The sequence below is a fragment of the Apium graveolens genome, chromosome 6 (assembly GCF_009905375.1).
Source record: "Apium graveolens cultivar Ventura chromosome 6, ASM990537v1, whole genome shotgun sequence".
Taxonomy (NCBI): Eukaryota; Viridiplantae; Streptophyta; class Magnoliopsida; order Apiales; family Apiaceae; genus Apium; species Apium graveolens.
Window position 1 is genome coordinate 11696926 of NC_133652.1, and position 23405 is coordinate 11720330.

The window sequence follows — 23405 nt, forward strand, 5'->3', positions numbered from 1 at the left end:
AAAACAAGGCCATAGTACAATCATTTGAGTACCTTCTGAGTGCGAGTATCAATCAATCCTAATTCTAACTTGAGCTTAGTTGATCAACTACAGTACCGTGGATCAACAATTTAAGTATGAGGGCCGGTCAGGGGCAGACGGTTGTTGCAGTATACTACCGCACCACAATATTATTATCCGGGACATGTTCAGTAGATTGTTTTTGTATGATACATGCGGGCTCAGATGCAGAATAAATACTGACACTTTGTTCAGCCGTAGGATCCTGTTTTCTTCCTTCTATCTCATCTGACCTCCAAAGTGAATGTGTAGTAAATCTATTGACATTCAGATTTGGAACACAAGCTTGTTTCAAACAAAATACTGGAATCCACTCCCCAACCAACTCATTAAGGTATGCTTAGAGCTGTCAAAAAAATTTGAAAAATCCGATATTCGTTCGAAAAATCTGCATCCGTATTCGAGAAAAAACGGATATTATCCGTATCGAGAAAAAACAGATATTATCCGTATCCGAATTCGGGATATTCGAATCCGAAACTAAATACATATATAATATTTTAATTATATAATTATATAATTATATATAATTTAAAATTTATTTTTTTAGTTTATAGTGTGTGTAAATGTATTAAATAATACATTTATACAAATTTTATATAATTGTACACATAATTTATACATATATAAATATATTATTTGTATTTAATCGTAGAAAATGTTCTATAATCATCGTCAAAACGGTAGGGGCAACAAAAAAATCCAAAAAATCCGATATTCGGCCGAAATATCCGCATTCGTATCCGAAAAAAGCGGATATTATCCGTATCCGAAATAAAGCGGATATTATCTGTATTCGAATCCGATGATTGCGGATGCGGATACGAATATGCCTATATCCGTATCCGAATTATCCGTTTGACAGCCCTAGATATGCTGCTAACAATCGTTTGCTCCGGACCATCTCCCTTTTGAGTGTATATAGTCACACAACAAAATCCAAATTATTACCGGTGAGGTTTTCTGTGACAAGATAAAACTGTACTCTTTTTTCCAAAAAAACAGATGAATGATAACCATGTGAACACAATTAATTCTATGTAACAGAAATTTAACTCGCAGTTAATCTGGCACATGACTTATTGGTGAGGATTAGGAACAAGACTTCCTAAGATCCAGGGAGTCATAGCTTTCTGGAGCTTCAATGATTTGCAGACGACTATCATATCTACGTTTTATAATCTATAAAGGCTTCAACAAATCATTTATAGTAGATAGTACTAACAGAAAACAAGTAGAGAGAGCGATATGAAACTCAATAAATCAGTGTTTATCAAGCTATTGGCAATACACTGTCTATCATTTGTATTTGCTGCAAGAAATCCAGATTTTTTTTACTTCATCCAACAGGTTAGTAATAAGCTTTTATGCATATGTGCGTTACTGTTATCAACTAGCTTATTCTTTTGGTTTTGTAAGTTATTCTATTGATGCTTCTGATATGCAGTGGCCGGGATCTTTTTTCGACACAAATCAAAACTTCTGCTACCCAACAGGAGGAAAACCTGCGGCTGACTTTGTGATTGCTGGACTCCAGCCTTATTATATCGATGGCTCTTTCCCATCAAACTGCACCACAAATGTCCCCTATGATCAATCCAAGGTAGACACTATTTTAAGCTTATCTTATTGTCTATGACACTCGAACATAATTAGCGAAACTGAGACATTTCTATATGTAGTTATAATTTGGAGTAGATATTGAATCAGTTGGATCTGTACATGCGTTTCTTTGTTCTTGACCAAAAAATAAAATAAAAATCAAGATGCAGCATAATTTCTTATTGCGATGCAATTTTGTTACTCCAATTGGAATTTCAAGTAAAATGCACGGCAGGACTTGATGTGCCTCTTTAAAATAAAAAAACAGTCAGCAGACAATAGTGTACAGACCGGTGTCAATGTATGTTTTACATGACCATTTTTATAAGTTGATTCTGGTTTCTTTGTTAATAGTTAATACAAGTCCTTGTATAAATTATGCAAATGAACAGATCACTGACCTAATAAGCAGAATGCAAAAGAGCTGGCCATCACTGTCTTGCCCAAGCAACAATGGCTTCTCGCTATGGTCTAGTGAATGGAAACAACACGGCACATGCTCAGAGTCTGTTCTCGACCAACATAGTTACTTCAAATCTGCTTTGAATCTCAAGGATAAAGTGAAGCTCCTCCAAAAACTCCGTAATGCAGGTAGTCAACTATTAATATCAGCATCAATTTGAACTTATGAAGTAGAAATTTGAATTTTAATTATCAGAAAAATTGTTACAGGGATCAAACCAGATGGGAAAATATATAGCATGGATAGCGTGATGGAAGCTATAAGAGCAGAGATTGGATACTATCCTGGGGTGAAATGCAATTCTGATAAATCTGGAAAGCTACAGCTTCATCAGATATATATTTGCGTTGACACTTCAGCAACAAGATTTATTGAATGTCCGGGACTACCAAATTTTAGGTGCACTTCCAACATCAAGTTTGCAGCCTTCTAGGCTTTAGGCACCATGTTTATTTGTGTTTCTTCTTTTTACGATAGACCATCAACAGAACATGGCGGGCTCTCTATAAAGCTTGTACTTATTCGCTGTCATCATGAGATTGTTTCTAACTATCACTCTTAAGAAAAATGTTAGACGCCTCGTAGTATTTGTGCATCCATAATGTAGTTTGGTTTCTTGATTTAAGACGGTTGGAAGCTTTTCTGGTTGTATATGTAAATCAGCAAGAGAGTTTGTTCCCTGAAAGTTTTCGTTATGTTCAGGTTGATTTGCTACATATTTTTTTTTTTTTAATAATAAGGAACCCGCAGCCGTTACCTTTCGGGTGCGCAGTGGGTTCACGCAATAGCTGCATATTTATGTTACTTGAATGTTGTTAAGCTTATTTTAAAAGGAGTTCGATTTGTGCTTTAAAACTTACAAGGCCAGCATGGCAGCACATGTACCCAGGTAGTTTATAAAATGTGATCATGGACTTTGTAACAGCTAGAGGTGGCCAACCGTGCGGGTCGTGCGGTTCGGGCCGGGTTGGAAGCGGGTTGAAACCGAAAAAACTGAGCACTAAACCGGTACTTGAACTATGTAAATCGGGCCGGGCTGTGCTTGAACTTAAAGAAAGTAACTCGGATTCGGCACTGAATTCGTGTGCGTGCCAGGCGGTTCATGGGTTGTTGCGGGTTCACGGGCTACTCGGTTCACGGGGTGAAAGATCACAGGTTCACGGGCTTGCAACTTGAATTGATTTTATTTATATGTGACAAGTGACAGCCGTCATGTGCATGTATAATCTCATGTTTAGTATTTATTAATTTTTACATACCCTTTGTATTATTTTGTCATTTTGTGCCATAATCTCCCCGGCCCCATCCATCCCTCCCCACTTCCCCAGTAGACATATACATTTATTGCAATCTTCAACAATCATTTAATCAAATAATATTGTTGCCTTTATTATGTCACATAATCTATTTTTTTAATTAAATGTGTGAGAAAACTCGAAATTATTTACATAATTTATTGAAAATATTATAATTTATTTTTAAATTCATGTATTGAAGATGTATAATAAATATTATTTACTATTTAAAATTCGAAATTAGTATATCAATATTTATTAAAATATAAGCTCATAATATAATTAATAAAATGTAACACTTAATAATTTTATTATTTTAAGTTTTTTATTAAAAAGAGACGGTACCTCTTATAAATTTTATTAATCAAAAAAATTACATGAAAACTATAAAAACCTACAAAAAAGGGGGAAATAAAGTAAAAACTTACGTGAAAACTTCAAACGCATCACTTTGTATTGTCCGGGCCTGTGCGGGCTGTGCGGTCTGCATAGTGCGTACGGCTCGTGCGGGCTTCGCTTGTGCGGGCTCGTGCGGGTTAGTGTCGGTCCCGGTTTTTTAAAACTTAATTCGTATTCGGTTCGCTTCTTTTGGCGGATTGTGCGGGTTAGAACCGGCACTATTCGGGCCGAATATTTTACGGTTTCCGGACGAGCCGATCCCGAATGAGCGGTTCGAACCCGCACGTTTGGCCGGCTCTACTAACAGCCCATAGGCAAGTGCTACAATTTTTCATCAAGGCCTTACAGTGTTGATAGTCTAAACATAATAGATAGCCAGTGTATTAAGTAGGCTTTTATTCTTGCTGGGCTTTTGCAAATCTAGGGGAAGAGAAAAGAAGTCCAAGATAATATTTGGGACCCTAATATAAGATTATCAATCATTGTTGATCTCAAAACTTTTTCCAAATGATATGTGTCAATATTCTATTTATGTGATTCATACTAATACACGAGAGACTCATTTCATTTATGGGAAAGTAGTCGATAACAACATGACAATTCAATATTTACTAAGTATTTCGAGAACGATTCTGGGTACTATAATATTTCTCTTAGTAGATTTTTTAGATTATCGACATAGCTACGCACCTGTGTTTGTGACCGTGTGAAGTGTGAACATCCATTTTATGGAGATAATAACCGGGGATTTGAAAGAAGGGATATACTCGTATCAATTTCAGATATTCCCGTGATTCTTTAAATTTTGGCATGACGACTTTCATAACACTACCGTGATATTAAATACTCGTCCTTTCTTCTGTATCTACCCCTCATATAGTTTGAAATCTAACTGTACTAATTAATTGAGCAATATTTTGAGATTTGTTTGTTGACAGTGGTACAAATCTCTAATTTCTCAACTAATCAAATTTAATGGATAATAATTTACTAATCCAAGAGAAATTATAAAAATAGCCGAGAACCAATAAACCTCGATGATGATAACTCCTAAAAAGTACACTAAATTTTATTTAAAAAATTGTTATTTATCGAGATAAAATATAATTGAAAAAAATGAGTTTTTGTATTTATCAAACACTTATATAACATTTGTTCCCGTTAAAGAGTATAAGATCTTGTTCGTCGCTTCCTTTACCGTCTTAAGTTTTTAGACGAACCGGTTACTTAACACTAGTAAGAGTTCGGTTTATGGAGTGGTCTGGGGTTTGAGTCGTCTCACCCCTATTTATTTAATTTAAATACTTGTTATCGGTATGAGTATTGGTATTGTTAATATTTATTATTTTTAATCATAATAAAAAATATCGTATGATTGAGAGGATTCGGGTCTTCCTCTATCACTTTAAAATTTTATAAAAACAGTAATAGTTGTTCTTTCCAAGTAGGAACATTCTTGTGTATAATGACTAAGGTTGTGCCTGAGTTGATTTTGTCTCTTAACGTGTGAATATACAAACAAATAGAAGCAGGAAATATAATACAGTATGAAAGCATTTACATCGTTGAATTATGTATTGTGTTGCGAGGTGGTCACTTCAAGTGGTCCAGTCCACTTCATAAAATATTGGTGTGTGTTGCTTGCTTATGAGTACAAAATGATTACTGCTATTAATCCCATTTTTTCCTTTCTGATGCTAGTTTTAACGTTGATTCTATGATTATTCACTCAAAGTCATTATTTTTAAAAGTTGCACTCTAAGTCCACCGCGAAAACATTTTCTAAACAAAAAGTTGTGAATGCACATAGAATAATAGTTAGAGACTGCAGATAAATGATTAGGCAAAACAAGGTATGTAGCATAACGGCAACGCTGATTAACCGGATAGCGTGTGCAGGGAACTTAACTAATACAGGTCACTACAACAAATTCGGGAAAAAATGTGCGCCTAATTTATGACGGAAATACTTTCATCATAATTATTTACGACGAAAAACATTGTCTGTCGCTCCTGACGTTAGAGCTTATAGCTTAAATATTATTTACTTTGGTCCACGTGGTTTGCAGGCTAATACGTGAGCCCGTAGGTTTACCCAGTGCGCACCCGAAGGTTAGCGGCTGCGGGTTATCAACGATAAAAAAAACATTGTTTGTCGTAAGTTGATTATTTGTTGTAAATGACCTGATTTGTTATAGTGTGTAGTTGTAATTATTAATAATCTTACGTTATTACAATAATAACGTCATGATATTTTTACCTAAGAAATTTTACAATTTCAAAAAAAATTTACTTGAGACAATTTCAGAAAAATTATAATCTCATATATTTATTTATTTTTAAATACAAATTCTTTTGTAATAACTTTATAAACTAATAATTAACATAAATTAAGTATTACTCAATAAAGTGAATTTGATATACTTACAAATAATGTAATTTATTTGAATCATATAATTAAATTTTGACCAATTTAACAAAAAGGTCAAAATATGATTAATATTTTATTAGATTGAGGGAATATTTTGTAATATTTAATATCCATGTATCCATTATTACTACTTTTTCCTAAAATCCATAATAAGAAACGTAAGCATTTAGGTTTGAAGTGCATTAGTAACTGCATACTGAGGAACATAGCTTTTACATCTAAAAACAGCAAAATAGAAAATAAACACGCAATCATAGACAGGCAAAAACAAATTTACAGGTGAGATAGAACCAAAAAGAGCCTGAAATGGTTGTAACACAATACCATGAGTAGTACATAAATGTGTTCACATCTTTCCACATGAGAATCAATTGAGACAAATTAGTGATGTTATGTAATAAATAAATCCTACAGATTGATTGCATTAATCTTAATTTATTGATTTGAAATATAAAATTTAAACAACGTATAGGAGTAATATTATTGGAAGCATATCCTTGTATTATTATTCTTGCCTATATATATATATATATTGGACATAAACTGACAGTATTGTTATCTCATCACCCTCATTTCACATATATAAACATACAACCCTCTCTCCATCAAAACCAATTTAAACTACACATGGAGTCCACAAAGAGTGCAAACTTGATGATCATCAAACTGCTGATCATACAATGCCTAGCATTTGTTTGTATCGCTCAAGATTTCGATTTCTTCTACTTTGTTCAACAGGTATTCTTTGGTTTTCCGTAATTAACAGTTTATATTGGAATCGAAGAATGTCACTAGGCTATAAATATGTTTTAATTATAGAAAAATGATGTATGGATTGATGCAGTGGCCGGGATCGTACTGTGATTCGAAACAAAGCTGTTGTTATCCAAGTACAGGGAAGCCGGCGTCAGATTTTGGGGTTCATGGATTATGGCCTAATTACAAGGACGGCTCTTACCCCTCCAACTGTGATCCCGATGCCCCCTTCGATCCCTCCAAGGTACTACTTATTCTAAGTTCTAACACTCTTTATAGAATCTTACTTATCACCTTGTCGTGTACGACAAAGGAGAATGCTAGAGCTTCTAAATATTGTTATAATTTTTTTTTCCAAATGCTTTATAAATGTTAATTTTCCTCGTAATAATATGTGATCCCGCGTGCATTCATATGTGCTCATAAATTAAATTTCGACATGTGTTGTGTCATGTCACGTCATTTTGTAACAATTTTGGTACACGTTTTGGGTTATCTAGCATTATTTGTACGGGAAATGACAGAATTCCCAAAACATTCCTAAAATCGTTTTCAAATTCTTAGTTGACATGAGTTTATTGATGTATATTTTAAAAATGAAGAGCATCATATGTAAATAAATGCGCTCCACGAATTAAAACACGACGTTTGACAATCAGGGATAATTTTGGGATACCAAACATTGCTCCTATAATATTTCTACCCATATTTATATATGCATGACCGTCTCAACTATTCCGCTAAAATGGTAGATTCGTTTCAACAAAATGTAGCTTTAGATGCAAACACCTAACTATTACAAAGGGACGGTTACTTGATTTGGTCCTAAACAGGGATAATTAAATATTTATAAAAAAATTGATTAACAATTTATTTATAGATCTCGGACCTGAGGAGCAATATGCAAAAAGAGTGGCCAACACTTGCATGCCCAAGTGGTAATGGCTTGGAGTTTTGGGGTCACGAATGGACTAAACATGGAACATGCTCAGAGTCTGTTCTAGATCAGCACGACTACTTCGCAACGACGCTCAGTCTGAAGAACCAGGTAAACCTTCTGCAAACCCTTGAGAATGCAGGAATACATCCAGATGGTGGATCCTACAGCTTACAAAGCATAAAGAGTGCTATAGAGCAAGGAACTGGCTTTACCCCATTTATAGAATGCAATGTCGATAGTTCTGGCAATAGTCAGTTGTACCAAGTTTATATGTGTGTTGACACTTCTGGCTCTAACCTCATTGCCTGTCCAGTATTTCCTCATGGGAAATGTGGCTCACAGATTGAGTTTCCAACTTTTTAAACTTGTAACTTTCATTGTTTTAAATTTGGGATTTCATTGTTATTTGGATATTCAATCAATACAACTTTTAGTTTATGCCAAGTTAAAAGCTAATTCACTTTGATGCAAGTTGTATCTAAAATCTACTTACTGTCTTTCATCAGAGAGTGTTACCCTGAAACAAAACTATAAAGAAAGGAAAAGGAAAGTAATGTATTAAGGCTAATCACATCTGCAAGTGAGCATTCGGCGTTGAGCCAACACTTACATGCCCAAGTGAAAATGGCTTGGAATTTTGGGGTTACAATTTACAAATGGACTAAACATGGAATACACTCCATATCCTTTTTAGATTAACACAACTACTTTGCATTGACACCAAAAATGCAGCTTCTGCAAAGCCTTGAAACTACAGTAATACATCCAGATGGTGGACTCTGCAGCTTAGATAGCAGAAAGAGTGCTATAAACTAGGAACTGGCTATAGTACTCCATATACAGACTAAAGTGTTTACCCATCTGGCAAAGTCAATCACTCAACCATACCACAGTCCACGAGGGTTTGTTAGTAAAACCAGTCCCGGCAATTATAATCTCCTAGTATTTTTAATGCATGAATTTGCTAATAAGGTGCTGGACTGGGAATAAACCATGAATGTGATTAAAGATTCAGATAATACATATAGATTCCTGTTAACCCGTGTTCACATATTCAGAAATATTCCAGCTCCTAGAAACTGCAAATGTAACTTTTACATATAGCTGGGTTTTACACATGTTTACATTTTAATATGAACACAACTGAATAGAACTAGATACAGACCTACTCAGGCAAGAATCCATGACGTGAAATCGCAATCTCAAAGGCTTCCATCTTTGCACCACGGACGAATCCATTACGATCATAAGAAGATATTTCATTGATGTTAAGATCAATACAAACCTTGACAAGCTCTTCACCAATTCGTTTTGCAGCTTCCTGAGATTATGAAATGTGAAAAATGCTAATCTAAACAGCAGTTCAATATCAAGAAACTCAACCACAAGATTTGTCCAAGTGATAAGTAGACAAAAAATCTCAGTTCTTTAAAGTAAGCACCTTCTAAAAGATATGATCTACTCTCTTGTCATCAATTTATGTAGAATGTGTACTTACAACAGTGCTACAGGCGGGATCTTCACGCATTGCTTTCTGCAGAGTACTGCCATAAAACAAATTTTTCTTGTTATGATCATCAACCAGCATAGCATATAACTGCTTATCGGAGCAGAACACTGAAAGTCTTGGTCTTGTAGGCGTGCCATTAAACTGCTCAAACCAAAAAAAGCCACCATTCGTAAACTAAGCAGTAGTAAAGATAAGCTCCCGACCAAAACAATAAATCAGACAATGAAGTACAATCGACAAATCAAGCTAAAAAGGATTACCAGTACAACCTAAAGTTAAAATTATCTCGAATTCAGCAATAAGCACCAACAAATTTAAAGTTTCAAAAAACTATGTCAAAACAAGAACTCTGTGCCATGATATCATTTTAAGTTATAACTCCACAATTCATATGGTTGAACATACACATGCAGATCACTAGAGATGTCTTCATGTTGTTTGCACTGAGGAAAAAATGGATGAGAAAAGAATAAGTACCTTTTTCCTCATTCGTCTATTGCGTATTTTAGGACTTTCAGTTCGAGTATTGTTCCTTGCCTCAATCTTCATCGGCTTCAAATGTACATCTAAAAGCATCATATTAGTGCCAAATTCAGTACATATATACACATTCTCCCCTAAAATAAGAATGAAATCAGAAAAAGAAACATTAAAATCATTCACTTACTAGTATGTATGGAATGAAACTTTGAAGGATATAATATACGAGTCCCGAATACATTGCAAGAATTAAATTGTAGAGCCTGAAACATCCCAAGAGCCATAACACAAAGTTCTAAGTTCTAACTGTTCCCCAGAATTCAACTTAGACAAAACGCGCGCCAAATAGTCTCTGAAAAAATAAAAGAAAAATCACTCTTTCAGTAATATCATCAAACAGGTAGGAGTAATTTTTTGAGCTCAAGCTTAAAACCACAAACACTATCTTACAGGAAGAAGTAATCAAAACATCAATAATTCAAGATCATGATGCATTTTAAATGATGATATAGTAATTTACGTGAAATGTTTCTTAGAGGCATTTCATCAAACAGTTCATGGGTGAAACATCGTGCCTCTGGCCAACACCAACAATGAAATAAGGTTAACATTTATAAATTCGTAGCATTTTAATTGGTATAATTGATATGAATGCAAGGAAGTCCACCACGTGCTTATGGACACATCATAGAAAAACTGATAAAATAAATAGGACCTTAGAAATAACTAGTAATACTATCCAAATAGAAGAAATAACAAAATGGCCTGAAATGCTAGAATTTTCCTCTGGGCTACTCAGAACTAGTTCGTAAACCTACAGTCGTTTTTATTGTTTGAGACAACCATCTTGACAGTTAAATTTGTCTTGCCCATATCCAAACTCTCTAGGATTTTTTATTGTTTATAAAAAAAATAACAAGTTATGTAATATCTGAAGTTGACACAAAATAGTGAGTAAGAGCGTCTCCAAAAAGATTTCTAGTTCATTTTTTACGAATAATGGCCCTTAATCTCATTTTGAGGTGAATGGCCCAAATACTCACAAGTTGGAGAAGATGGCCTTAGGTATTAGAGACTAACGCAATAAATAAATTCGTTTATGAATTCAACACAAGAGTTACTCAGGTTTGAAGCTTACGCGCAAGTGTGGAGACGGGGGATCGAATTTCCTCTGCACCATTTTATTTTATAAAAACGCATAAAAACAAGAATAAATTTAATAACAGATGGATTAATAAAAAGAGAATTATCCAAATTAAAACAAAAGGAAGCAAATAAACTAAAAAACATATATTTTGGAGCAATAAAATTTACAATAAAAGCATATTTTCAGAAAAAATATCGATACTCCTATACAGATATATGTATTGGATGATAGAATAATAGGAAATATACAAGATTCATTAATAGCAGTAATAAAAGGAAACTTGATATATCAGAAATTAAAATTTATAATACAACCCGATTTCAGTATATCACTAAGGGATGAAAATAAAGAAAGATCTTTAACATTATACTATAAGTTAGATGGAATAAAAATGCAAAAAGGAAGTAAAGTTATTAGTATAGAAACTAAAATGGTTTATGCTATGACTGGAAACCATCACGTAAAGAAACAAACGAAATTAGGAATAATAGTACCAAAGTTATATAATGATATATTAGAAAAAATTGAACATAAAGAAGAATCTCAAATAACAATCCCAGAAGAAATTACAATAGATTTTAGTAATAGGCAAATGATTCCAAGGCAAAGAATTAAACCAATATTAGAAGGATCTAGATTAAGTTTTAGAAAAGAACAAAATCCTATAAGATTAATTAGATCAATGAGTATGACGAGTAGAAAGATAGATTTAATAAAAATAGATACTGATAGTTTGAAAATAAAAATAATAATATTTGACGAAACAATAACAAGAGACTGTATAGCAGAAATTAATACAGGAGCTACCAAAAGTTTTATTCATATAAGCAAGGTAAATGAAGAAAATTGTAAGTGGATAGAACCTCAGACTTACAGATATGCAGAAAATGATAGAGAAATATTTATTACTAAATGTACTAATTTAAAGTTTAAAATATTAGACTTGGAATATAATATAAATATAGGAGTAATAGAATATGATAGTTCAAGTGAATTATTATTAGGAAGCGACTTCTTAAAAATGATAAATTATAAAATTAATAATAATGGAATAAAGATAGTAGATCAAGGAAAAGAAAGATTTATAGAAAAACTATGAATATACAAGAAAAATTAAGGAATAAGAAAGAAAAGTTAAAGAAAATACAGAGTATGTTAGAAAGCGAAATAGATTCACAAATAAAATACTTAGAATATAAGGAAAGACAAACAAAGCTAGAAAATGATATTAAGAAATTAGAAGAACAGAGTAAAAATACTAGTAAATATTGGATAGATGTTGGAAATGGTTGGAAGAAGCGAATCAACAAATAATAAAATGTCAGACTCAGAATTTATAAAAAATTTATGGGAAGAAATAATAGTTAAGGAAAAACTAAATGCAATAATGAGATTGGTAGAAAAACAAGATAATCAAGAAAATTTGAGACAAATAATAAGAGAAGAGTTAACAAGCTTATGGAATAATTCTGAAATACCTACTTTAAAAATGATACTAGACAAGTTAATAAAATTAGAAGAAGGAAAACAAAAAATTATACCAGAAAAAGAAATTACAAATAAGCCAGAACTAAAAGCCATAAATGTATGGAGAAGAGTTAATGAGCCAATGATGATAGATATAAGTAAAATGAAACCTAATATATCTGAACCAATAGGAAAGGTATTAGATAATTTGGGACAACTTAGTAAAAAAGGAAAGTTCTAATGGAAACTAAAGAACAAAAAGAATATAACGTGATAACATTTTTAAAGAATCATGGAAAAGAAATTTTAGAAAGAGAAAAATATAAGTATGAACCATTAAAAAAGGAAACAACTAGTGAAAGCAAAGCTGAGTTTAAGATTGATACAACTGTGATAGAATATTTAAAGTCAAAATTAGAACAACAAAAGGAAGAAATAGAAGAAATAAGGATGGAGAATAAAAAATTACGATTAAATACTAATGAAGAATGGTTAGAAAAATATAAAAAATATAAAAATAAATATAAAGAAACTAAAAAGGAACTAAAAGATGTAAAAAGAGATTTAAGACAAACAAAAAAGGAATTAAATGAAAAAACAGAAGAAAATAAAAAAGAAATAGAAATATTGAAAAGACAATTAAATAAGTTAAAAGGAAAAAAAAAGATACAAGTGAAGTTTCTAGTACTGTATCTACAAATAATAATACAAGTACTAGTGAATTGGAACAAGATAATTTAGGAAAAACGGTGAATATAATAGAAGAATATAACAGTAGTTATGATGAAAATTCTGAAATGGAAATAGAAAATAAAAATATAATAGAAGCTTTAGAAAGAATGAAAAATGTAAATGCAGTAATAAAACAAGAATCGAATAGTGACCAAGAAGATAAAAATAATTATACTGATATAGAAACTGAAGGAATAAAAAATGAGGAGATGGATAACTACCCAGAAGAAGAAGTAACCGACCATAATATGGAAGTTATAACAAGATATAGGAACACGATACCAAAACACATACCAATAGGACAACATAATGAATTTAAAGAATTTATAGGATCAATGTCACAAGGCGTAAACTTGAATGGATACTTTTTAGACTTAGATAATGTATATGAAGAACAAGAAATTAGCAGGAGAATTACTGATTGGAATTTAGGAATGTATATAGCATTAATGAATTCTACTCATACAGATGAGTTAGAATATACTTATAACTTGATCTCAAAAACGTTAATTGGAAAGGTAGCATATTGGATAGAATCCATAGAATATCAGTTAAAAACTGAAGTACTAAGGTATGCAACGGATTGGAAATCAATGTTACAAATATTTGATATGATATTAAAAAGAGAATTCTTAGGAGAACCTTGGATAGTAGCTAGAGACCAAGTTTTAATAGAAAGAAAAATAGAAATAATAATGAATCTAAATAACATGAAATGCTGTAAAATTAACAAGTTACCAGAATATACTATAAGTTTTACTAAATTCTTTTATGAAGCTAGATTCTTACCCGAAGAAGGACATATATATCAACAATTATATTATGATCATTTACCAGAACCTTATAATACTGAGATAACTAAGGAATATAATAAGTTAGAACCTCGTGAGAACACTCTGGGTGAAAGAATAAGAGTACTAAGAGGATATCTAATGAGAAAATGTGAAGAATATAGGGTACAACAGAAGGTTAAAAGGGATAAAAAACTAGGATTAAGAGAAATATGTGGATTCACTGAAAGAAGATTAGTATTTGGATGTGAAGATAAAAAACCCTATAGGAACTATAAGAAGAGGTATAATAAGAAAAAATCATATGATAAGTACAGAAGCAAACAAAATAGAAATAATTATCCTTATAAATACAACAGATATAAGAGAAAAAGATTTAGGAAATTTAGAAATACACCAGAAAATAGGAGAAGATATAAAAATAAGAGAAAGTTTAGAAGAAAACCTTTTAAAAAGAAAGATATAAGTGAATGTAAATGTTGGAATTGTAATGAAAAAGGACATTATGCTAATAAATGTCCTAAACTGAAAGAAAAGAAAGTAAAATATATAAATACATCACAATTCATAATGGAAATAGAACAAATTAAAGAAGATGACAATAGATGGTATGAATATGAAGAGTTTTATATTAGTGAAACTGATAATGAAATAAACTTTATAAATTATGAATCATCTAGTGAAAGCAATTGGGAGGAATGGTAGCAATATACATAGAAGCAGATGTAGAATATAAAAAATATAAATTCCTAAAACAAAAAATATTTATAGATAGTGGAGCAGATCTATGTCTAGTAAAAAAGGAAGTTTTAGTTTCATATAGATGGGAAAAATCTAATGCACATAGAACTAGGGTATCAGGATTTAATGAACAAAAGAAGGAATTAGATGTAATAGCAAAAAACATGAGAATAAAGCTAAATAAAATATTATTCAGTTTACCTATTGTATATCAGAATAAGATGAAGCAATCTATATTATTAGGAAATAACTTTTTAGATTATTTTAAAACACATATAGTAACTTCAAATACCCTATCATTACAAACTCCGTGTAATAAGTGGATAGTATTAAAAAGAATTATGCCAATAAGTACTATAAATACTATAAGAATAAACAATCTAAAAATAGAAAGAAATAATAATCTACAAGAATTAACTGAAAAATATAATAATTTATTAAAATCCAACTTCGGAGAAAATCCTATGAGGTTATGGGATAAGGAAAAGATATATGCTGAAATAAAATTATTAAACCCTAATGATATAATAAGATCTAAACCTATAAGGTATAGCCCTTCAGACCAAAAAGAATTTGATAATCAAATCAATGAATTATTAAAACTAAAATTAATACAAGAAAGTAAAAGTCCACATAGTAGCCCGGCTTTCCTTGTAAGAAAACATAATGAACAGAAAAGGGGAAAAGCCCGTATGGTAATAGACTATAGAGAATTAAATAAGAAAACTATATTTGATGGATATTTCTTACCATACAAAAGAAATCTTATAAATAGACTAGGAAATAAGAAATGGTTTAGTAAATTTGATTGTAAAAGTGGATTTTGGCAAATAAAATTAACCAAAGAATCAAGGTCTTTAACAGCCTTTAGTGCTCCGCAAGGACATTATGAATGGATAGTATTACCCTTTGGATTAAAAAATGCGCCACAAATATTTCAACGAAGAATGGACCAAATCTTTAGGAAATTAAAAGATTTCTGTATAGTATATGTAGACGATATATTAATATATAGTGAAACTCTAGAAGAGCATATAAAACATTTAAAGCAATTTATAAAAACAATAGACCAGCATGGAATATTACTGTCTGAAAAGAAATCTGAAATATTTAAGAATAAGATAGAATATTTAGGATACAAAATAGATAAAGAAGGTATACAATTACAAGATCATATAGTAACAAAGATTGTAAATTTTAAGGACAAATTAGAAAATAAAAAAGAGGTACAACAATTTTTAGGAATAATAAATTATGCCTCAGATCATATTAAAGACTTACCTAAATTAAGAAAACCATTACAGGAACTAACAAAAAATAAACCTTTTGGATGGACAAAAGAACATGAAAACTGTATAAAAATTCTTAAGGAAAAGGTGAAAGATTTACCAAAACATAGAAACAGATCATTTAGAATTATATACTGATGCTAGTGATATAGGATGGGGAGCAGTCCTAATAGCATATGAGAAGGATGACATAGATAAAGAAAATACACATATATGTGGATATGTAGGAGGAACTTGGAAACCTAATGAATCAAACTACCACATAAATGAAAAAGAACTATTAGCTGTAAAATATGGGATTAAAAAGTTTCATTATCATTTATTACCTGTTAAATTTGTAGTAAGAACAGATAATACTCAAGTAAAAGCCTTTATTACTAATAAAATAGAATTATTACCAGAATTAAATAAAAGAAGAAAATGGCAATCTTTTTTCTGTTGTTATGATTTTGTAATAAAAAATATATCAGGAACAAAAAATGTGTTAGCTGACTATCTTAGCAGAGAAAATAAACAATGAAAATAGAATATACAAGAAGACAAGCTCAACCATGGAAAATCATATCGGGATCTTTAATAATATGGACTACTACTACAGAAGCTGTAGAATTTATAAAAAATTTTGCTCTCGAAGGATTAGATGAAAATAATACAGAAAAACTAGAAGAAGCATACAAAGGATTTCTAGAAATAGAAAAACACATTGGTTATTATTTCACTCCTAATAGAAGGTATATTGATGAATTATTAATATCAATTATTAGAAAATTAAATGTCATTGAATGTCATGCATTTTGTTTTTGTAAAGGGAAAATTTAATTGTTTGTTGCTCTTAGCAGGATATGGAAAATTTTGAGAAAAATATCACTGATGTCACTTCTCATATCTCAACCAATAATGAGAAAATCACCAAACTCCAAAAGGAGATAGAAACCCTGGTTCAGGAGAACCAACATTTTCTGAAACAAATTATGGAAGCTATAAAAGACAAAACAACTCTACAAGCTTCAGTTGCAATCCCTACAATAAAACCTATAACATTTTCATCAAAGCTTGTAAGCATGCCATCACCTTCAACCAACATATCAACTACTCTGTCAAATTTATCAATGAGTGATAGGCTGAAACATTCACCTGAGATAGTGAAAACATATGAGCAAATGATAAAATATTATGATTATAAATCTAACCCTGATGTTTGCAGACTGACAAAATCTACAAAATATCCCAGATATATTTGTTGTGAAAATGCAAAACCTGACATAGTCTATAACCTGCTTATACATGGTTTTGTTGACAAAATCTTAACAAATGAAACCATGTATTGTATATCAAAGCTACCAAGTATAATTGTCAAATCCGTGGAAGCTATGATACGGGAAATGGGAGCAGGCTCATATGGAATACAAGTTTTTGATGCATCAACCGATCTAGTTGGAAAACCCATAATAATATGTCAACTATTTAAATTGGGAAGGATTATGGCAGATATTGTGGGAGAAACCAAAAGCTTGAAATTGCCAAATCCCTGTGATATTAACAAATTCCAGGAATGGTTATGTGAAAAACGAGCCATTGGACTAGCTACCCTCACGTCCAAAATACAAGATATACTACGAGCTCGGAAAACTATAATCATTTCTGAAAGCCATGGTGGAGGTTTCACCGAAAGTATAATAACCTTATATTATGATAATATTATACAAAATTCAGGAACTATGGCATTAGAGATAATGCTTGATAAAATAGAAAACCTGAAATATAATCATGCAAAACATACTACTGAATATTATCAAAGAATAACAGGTCCTCGAAAGAGACCTATTATCAGTCTAAAAGATGATGACAAAGGGATGAATTCTGATCCCTTTGCATAATACAAAAATGGTGTAATACACCAGAACACTGCAAATTGAATGGTGAAAACCAAAAAAAAATAAATATGAAAAGGTTATATTACCAGGAGATTCCAAAAATATCATGGCAGACAAAGATGGAGAAAGAAGAAAAGAAAAGCAGATTCCCTGGAAAAAGATGACAGATCCTGCAAGATATCATGGCAGACACAAAAGATAAAGATGAAGAAAATATGAAGAGACGACAAAAGAAGAAATGGCAGACAAAGAAAAGAAAAGATTCCTGAATTATTAGTAATTATGTAAAAGAAACCGGTTATCCCGGTAATCTGTAACCATATAGAAAGACTACTATAAATAAGTCCATACATGAAATGGAAAAGATATCTGAAAAATTTCTGAAGTTCAATTCTCTCTCTCTCTGAATATGTCTGGCTAAACTTCTTCACTCTCTATAAACTCTACTAGGAATATATCATAATAATAGAAACAGATTATTTTATAAGTATTATATACAATCAGAATTGGTTCAGAAAAATAATATCTTGAAGAATAGCGATATGGAAGAGACCGTGTGAGGACTCCTGCATCCAGCCAAAGAATATCCAAAGGAGCTTGGAGAGCGTTATGGATAATAGGGCAAGGGTGAGTTGAGACTTCCGGTGACCAGAAAGCTATTGTAAGAGGTAAAAAATTCTGATTTAAATTTGATTGTGTATGATAGCATTATAAAATAATGTTTTCTGAGATTATGATGTATAATTAGTATGAGGTTATAGAGATGATTTCATTTAAAATAATGAATTTGTTTTTGTCTATTGCTTACTACATGCAAAAAATAACCATATTAATTAATACGAAAATGCATGCACCTTCCCTCGCCTTCCCTCTTTAGGGTTGTGTAGATAAATAAACGATCCATAATAATAACCCCCAGAAATTGGTATCAGAGCTAGTAATAGGCGGGAAATGAACAGTAAAATACTGTAGCAAAAGTAGACGTGAATAGTAGACAGTGAATAGTAACTAATGAATAGTAAAAGGTACATGAATAGTAAAAAGGAAATAAAATTTGATGGTTAAATGAGACCTCCGACAAGAATAAATAGAGAAAGGAATAAAAGATATAAATCTAAAATAATAGCAACTCTATTAATTTTATTTATAGTAGAAAACAAAGTAACACAACAGATGTGTAAGAAAATTTTATACAGACAATTAATCTGACTTATGGAAGATTTAAGGATACGATCAATTCAGTATATAGCTGATAAAGAACCAACATATAATAGGCTAATAAATCAACATATTGAAAGTTGTAAGATAAGCATGCAAATAATAAATGAAAAATTAGATATTATAGCTATATTACAAACAATGTTGGAAGAAAGAGATGAAAAAATTAGGAGACTAGAGGAAGAAAAACTTTTATTAAAACAAGAAAAATTTATTAAAGAAACTAATTTAGAAATCGAAATAAAAGACTTAAAAGAAGTATTAACTGAACAATATAGATTAATAGACGATTTAAGACAAAAAATTAAAAAATGAATTGGACAGATCCAAATGCAATAACTAGAAATAATAGAAAACTAAAGCAATTAATAAAAAATCAAGAAAAATTAGAAATAGATCTGGAAAAATTACTAGAAAGAAAAAATAAAATAACATGGACAAGAGAGAATAACGAAGAAATTATGAGAATTTACCAACAACTAGGAAATATGATAATAACATTTAGAAATGATAAACTAAGAATACAAGGACTTAAAAGAATAATTTTAACAAATAATATAACTGGATAAAATATAGATGGATAAAATGTCATTAGAAGAAATAAGTGAAAAGCAAGATATGTATTATCAAATGGATGAATACGAAGGAGGAACATCACAAACCCTAAGTTTTAAACCAGAGATATATAATCAAATTCAAAGTGAAACAGAAGAATTAACAATAAAAAAGATATTCAAGACATCATATTTTGAAAGAAATAAGGAAGTTACGTATATAGCCCAAAAACATGAGAATGTAATAGATATAGATACAATAAATGGAAAAACAAGAATAAATTTAATAACAGATGGATTAATAAAAAGAGAATTATCCAAATTAAAACAAAAGGAAGCAAATAAACTAAAAAACATATATTTTGGAGTAATAGAATTTACAATAAAAGCATATTTTCAGAAAAATATCGATACTCCTATACAGATATATGTATTGGATGATAGAATAATAGGAAATATACAAGATTCATTAATAGCAGTAATAAAAGGAAACTTGATATATCAGAAATTAAAATTTATAATACAACCCGATTTCAGTATATCACTAAGGGATGAAAATAAAGAAAGATCTTTAACATTAAACTATAAGTTAGATGGAATAAAAATGCAAAAAGGAAGTAAAGTTATTAGTATAGAAACCAAAATGGTTTATGCTATGACTGGAAACCATCACGTAAAGAAACAAACGGAATTAGGAATAATAGTACCAAAGTTATATAATGATATATTAGAAAAAATTGAACATAAAGAAGAATCTCAAATAACAATCCCAGAAGAAATTACAATAGATTTTAGTAATAGACAAATGATTCCAAGGCAAAGAATTAAACCAATATTAGAAGGATCTAGATTAAGTTTTAGAAAAGAACAAAATCCTATAAGATTAATTAGATCAATGAGTATGACGAGTAGAAAGATAGATTTAATAAAAATAGATACTGATAGTTTGAAAATAAAAATAATAATATTTGATGAAACAATAACAAGAGACTGTATAGCAGAAATTAATACAGGAGCTACCAAAAGTTTTATTCATATAAGCAAGGTAAATGAAGAAAATTGTAAGTGGATAGAACCTCAGACTTACAGATATGCAGAAAATGATAGAGAAATATTTATTACTAAATGTACTAATTTAAAGTTTAAAATATTAGACTTGGAATATAATATAAATATAGGAGTAATAGAATATGATAGTTCGAGTGAATTATTATTAGGAAGCGACTTCTTAAAAATGATAAATTATAAAATTAATAATAATGGAATAAAGATAGTAGATCAAGGAAAAGAAAGATTTATAGAAAAACTATGAATATACAAGAAAAATTAAGGAATAAGAAAGAAAAGTTAAAGAAAATACAGAGTATGTTAGAAAGCGAAATAGATTCACAAATAAAATACTTAGAATATAAGGAAAGACAAACAAAGCTAGAAAATGATATTAAGAAATTAGAAGAACAGAGTAAAAATACTAGTAAATATTGGATAGATGTTGGAAATGGTTGGAAGAAGCGAATCAACAAATAATAAAATGTCAGACTCAGAATTTATAAAAAATTTATGGGAAGAAATAATAGTTAAGGAAAAACTAAATGCAATAATGAGATTGGTAGAAAAACAAGATAATCAAGAAAATTTGAGACAAATAATAAGAGAAGAGTTAACAAGCTTATGGAATAATTCTGAAATACCTACTTTAAAAATGATACTAGACAAGTTAATAAAATTAGAAGAAGGAAAACAAAAAATTATACCAGAAAAAGAAATTACAAATAAGCCAGAACTAAAAGCCATAAATGTATGGAGAAGAGTTAATGAGCCAATGATGATAGATATAAGTAAAATGAAACCTAATATATCTGAACCAATAGGAAATGTATTAGATATGTTAGGAATATATGTGCATTAGTTTGATGATATGTTTAACAAAATACTTAAGTAGAAATTTAGTGTCAGTAGCCTCAACGGATAAGACCACTTTGGCTATCCGTTGATGGTGTAGCTTTACTTAGAAATAAGTCTAGTATTGTAGCATATTTCAGTCTCTGTATTTAAAATGTAATTCTTAGAAGTTGAGAGAAACTATAAGTCATGTTGACTACTAGATGATATGCAGATAGGAAGGCCAATTGTAAATATTTCATGCCTTGTAATTTTGTATAAATGAAGTGGTATCAACGGATGACTTAAAGACCTTCAACGGATGAGAAGCTAAGCTTCAACGGATGTCTCTAAAGCTTCAACGGATAACATCCTTCAACGGATGAGAGCATCAACGGATAAATGCATCAACGGATGAAAGCTTCAACGGATAACATCCTTCAACGGATGAAGTCATTAACGGATGAAAGCTTCAACGGATGTTCTGCTAATTAGCCGTTGATAAGTGGTAGTTGTACCTACAGACAGAGGCACATGGGTTGACAGAGAAAACTGAGATGTGGCAGCCGAATTTCAGGATCAACAGAAAAAGCAGTCGTTCTTCTTTAGTACAAAGATGCAATAGTCAACAAAGTACTGGAGTGAACAGGAAAAGAAGCAAGTGAAGAACTTATTTTACTATTGTAATTTTATATTGTTTTTCACTTGTACACTTGGTAATATATAAACCAAGAAGAAGCTAGTAATTAGAGAGAGATTTTCCAGAGCTGTTAAGAAATATCTTGAGAGAAAATTCATCTAGTTTGTACTAGGATGCAGCTGTGATCAACATTGTTGAACACAGATTTTCTAATATACCATCTCTGGTGGAACAACAAATCCACCAGAAAAGTTTTTAAAGTTTGTTGTGTTCTTTACATTTTGTGTTTGAATATATATCTGTCTGCATTAGCTCAAAGCAATTCATACACTTGTTCATCTAGAACACACTGCTTTAATAAACTTCTCAAAACCTGAAAAAGTTTTGAGATTTACATTCAACCCCCCTTCTGTAAATCTCATTGTTAGTCCTCTAGGAATAACAATTGGTATCAGAGCAAGCTCTTGACACACAAAGAGTTTAAAGATCTTGGAATCTAACAAAGATGAGTAAGAAGGATATTGGAGTAAAGATCCCAGTTCTTGACAAAGACAGTTATCACCACTGGAAGGTGAAAATGCACCTTCATCTACTCTCCCAAGATGAAGGTTATGTAAACTGCATTGAGAATGGTCCTCACATTCCCCACAAAGTAGCCACAGTTGCTACGGCCACAATTGCTGTTGGTCAATCCATTCCAAAACCTAGAGCAGAATGGACAATGGAAGACACAGAAGAAGTCCACAAGGATAAGAAGGCTATGAATATTTTGTTTAATGGTCTTGACAAGGATATGTTTGATAATGTGATAAATTGTTCAACTGCCAAAGAGGTTTGGGACACAGTTCAGTTGCTGTGTGAAGGTACAGAACAAGTAAAAGAGAACAAAATGCAGCTTCTCATTCAACAGTATGAGTACTTTCATTTTGAAGAGAATGAATCTTTAAATGACACATTTAATAGATTCCAAAAGCTGTTGAATGGACTGAAGCTGTATGGTAGAGTGTACCAGGTGAAGGATTCAAATCTCAAATTTTTGAGATCCTTACCAAAGGAATGGAAACCCATGACTGTTTCCTTAAGAAACTCTCAGGATTATAAGGACTTTACTCTTGAAAGATTATATGGAATCTTG

The 23405-nt window shown here is 31.1% G+C and overlaps 3 protein-coding genes across 7 annotated transcripts; 2 read left to right on the forward strand and 1 right to left on the reverse strand.

Annotated features, from left to right (window-relative positions):
• Positions 1–1141: 1141 nt before the first annotated feature.
• LOC141666731 (extracellular ribonuclease LE-like) lies at positions 1142–2826 on the forward strand. Its single transcript, XM_074472892.1, has 4 exons — positions 1142–1410; positions 1508–1663; positions 2055–2253; positions 2335–2826. The coding sequence occupies exons 1-4, from the start codon at positions 1309–1311 to the stop codon at positions 2556–2558; spliced, it is 681 nt and encodes a 226-aa protein (XP_074328993.1). The 5' UTR covers positions 1142–1308; the 3' UTR covers positions 2559–2826.
• Positions 2827–6808: 3982 nt separating this feature from the next.
• Positions 6809–8402, forward strand: LOC141666730 (extracellular ribonuclease LE-like). The gene is made up of 3 exons (XM_074472891.1): positions 6809–6988; positions 7095–7250; positions 7887–8402. The coding sequence occupies exons 1-3, from the start codon at positions 6878–6880 to the stop codon at positions 8307–8309; spliced, it is 690 nt and encodes a 229-aa protein (XP_074328992.1). The 5' UTR covers positions 6809–6877; the 3' UTR covers positions 8310–8402.
• Positions 8403–8927: 525 nt separating this feature from the next.
• On the reverse strand, positions 8928–11042 carry LOC141663928 (uncharacterized). Of its 5 annotated transcripts, none has more exons than XM_074469775.1 (5): positions 10980–11042; positions 10124–10288; positions 9934–10022; positions 9445–9597; positions 8928–9267 (listed from the first exon to the last, which is right to left on the reverse strand). In XM_074469775.1, the coding sequence occupies exons 2-5, from the start codon at positions 10218–10220 to the stop codon at positions 9112–9114; spliced, it is 495 nt and encodes a 164-aa protein (XP_074325876.1). In that variant the 5' UTR covers positions 10221–10288; positions 10980–11042; the 3' UTR covers positions 8928–9111. The 5 variants fall into 5 exon arrangements, with proteins under 5 accessions (XP_074325876.1, XP_074325874.1, XP_074325873.1 ...); XM_074469773.1 differs by lacking the exon at positions 10980–11042 and adding an exon at positions 10652–10928; XM_074469772.1 differs by lacking the exon at positions 10980–11042 and adding an exon at positions 10387–10928.
• Between the last annotated feature and the right edge of the window lie 12363 nt (positions 11043–23405).

Excerpts from the sequence above, each read along its gene's own strand:
- LOC141666731 (XM_074472892.1), top strand. The coding sequence starts at position 1,309 with ATGAAACTCAATAAATCAGTGTTTATCAAGCTATTGGCAATACACTGT. Across the intron at positions 1,664-2,054 it reads TCCCCTATGATCAATCCAAG|ATCACTGACCTAATAAGCAG; the intron begins GTAGACACTATT and ends GCAAATGAACAG. Across the intron at positions 2,254-2,334 it reads CCAAAAACTCCGTAATGCAG|GGATCAAACCAGATGGGAAA; the intron begins GTAGTCAACTAT and ends AAATTGTTACAG.
- LOC141666730 (XM_074472891.1), top strand. The coding sequence starts at position 6,878 with ATGGAGTCCACAAAGAGTGCAAACTTGATGATCATCAAACTGCTGATC. Across the intron at positions 6,989-7,094 it reads TCTTCTACTTTGTTCAACAG|TGGCCGGGATCGTACTGTGA; the intron begins GTATTCTTTGGT and ends GGATTGATGCAG. Across the intron at positions 7,251-7,886 it reads CCCCCTTCGATCCCTCCAAG|ATCTCGGACCTGAGGAGCAA; the intron begins GTACTACTTATT and ends ATTTATTTATAG.
- LOC141663928 (XM_074469775.1), bottom strand. The coding sequence starts at position 10,220 with ATGGCTCTTGGGATGTTTCAGGCTCTACAATTTAATTCTTGCAATGTA. Across the intron at positions 10,023-10,123 it reads GTTTCATTCCATACATACTA|ATGTACATTTGAAGCCGATG; the intron begins GTAAGTGAATGA and ends TGATGCTTTTAG. Across the intron at positions 9,268-9,444 it reads ATCCCGCCTGTAGCACTGTT|GAAGCTGCAAAACGAATTGG; the intron begins GTAAGTACACAT and ends TCATAATCTCAG.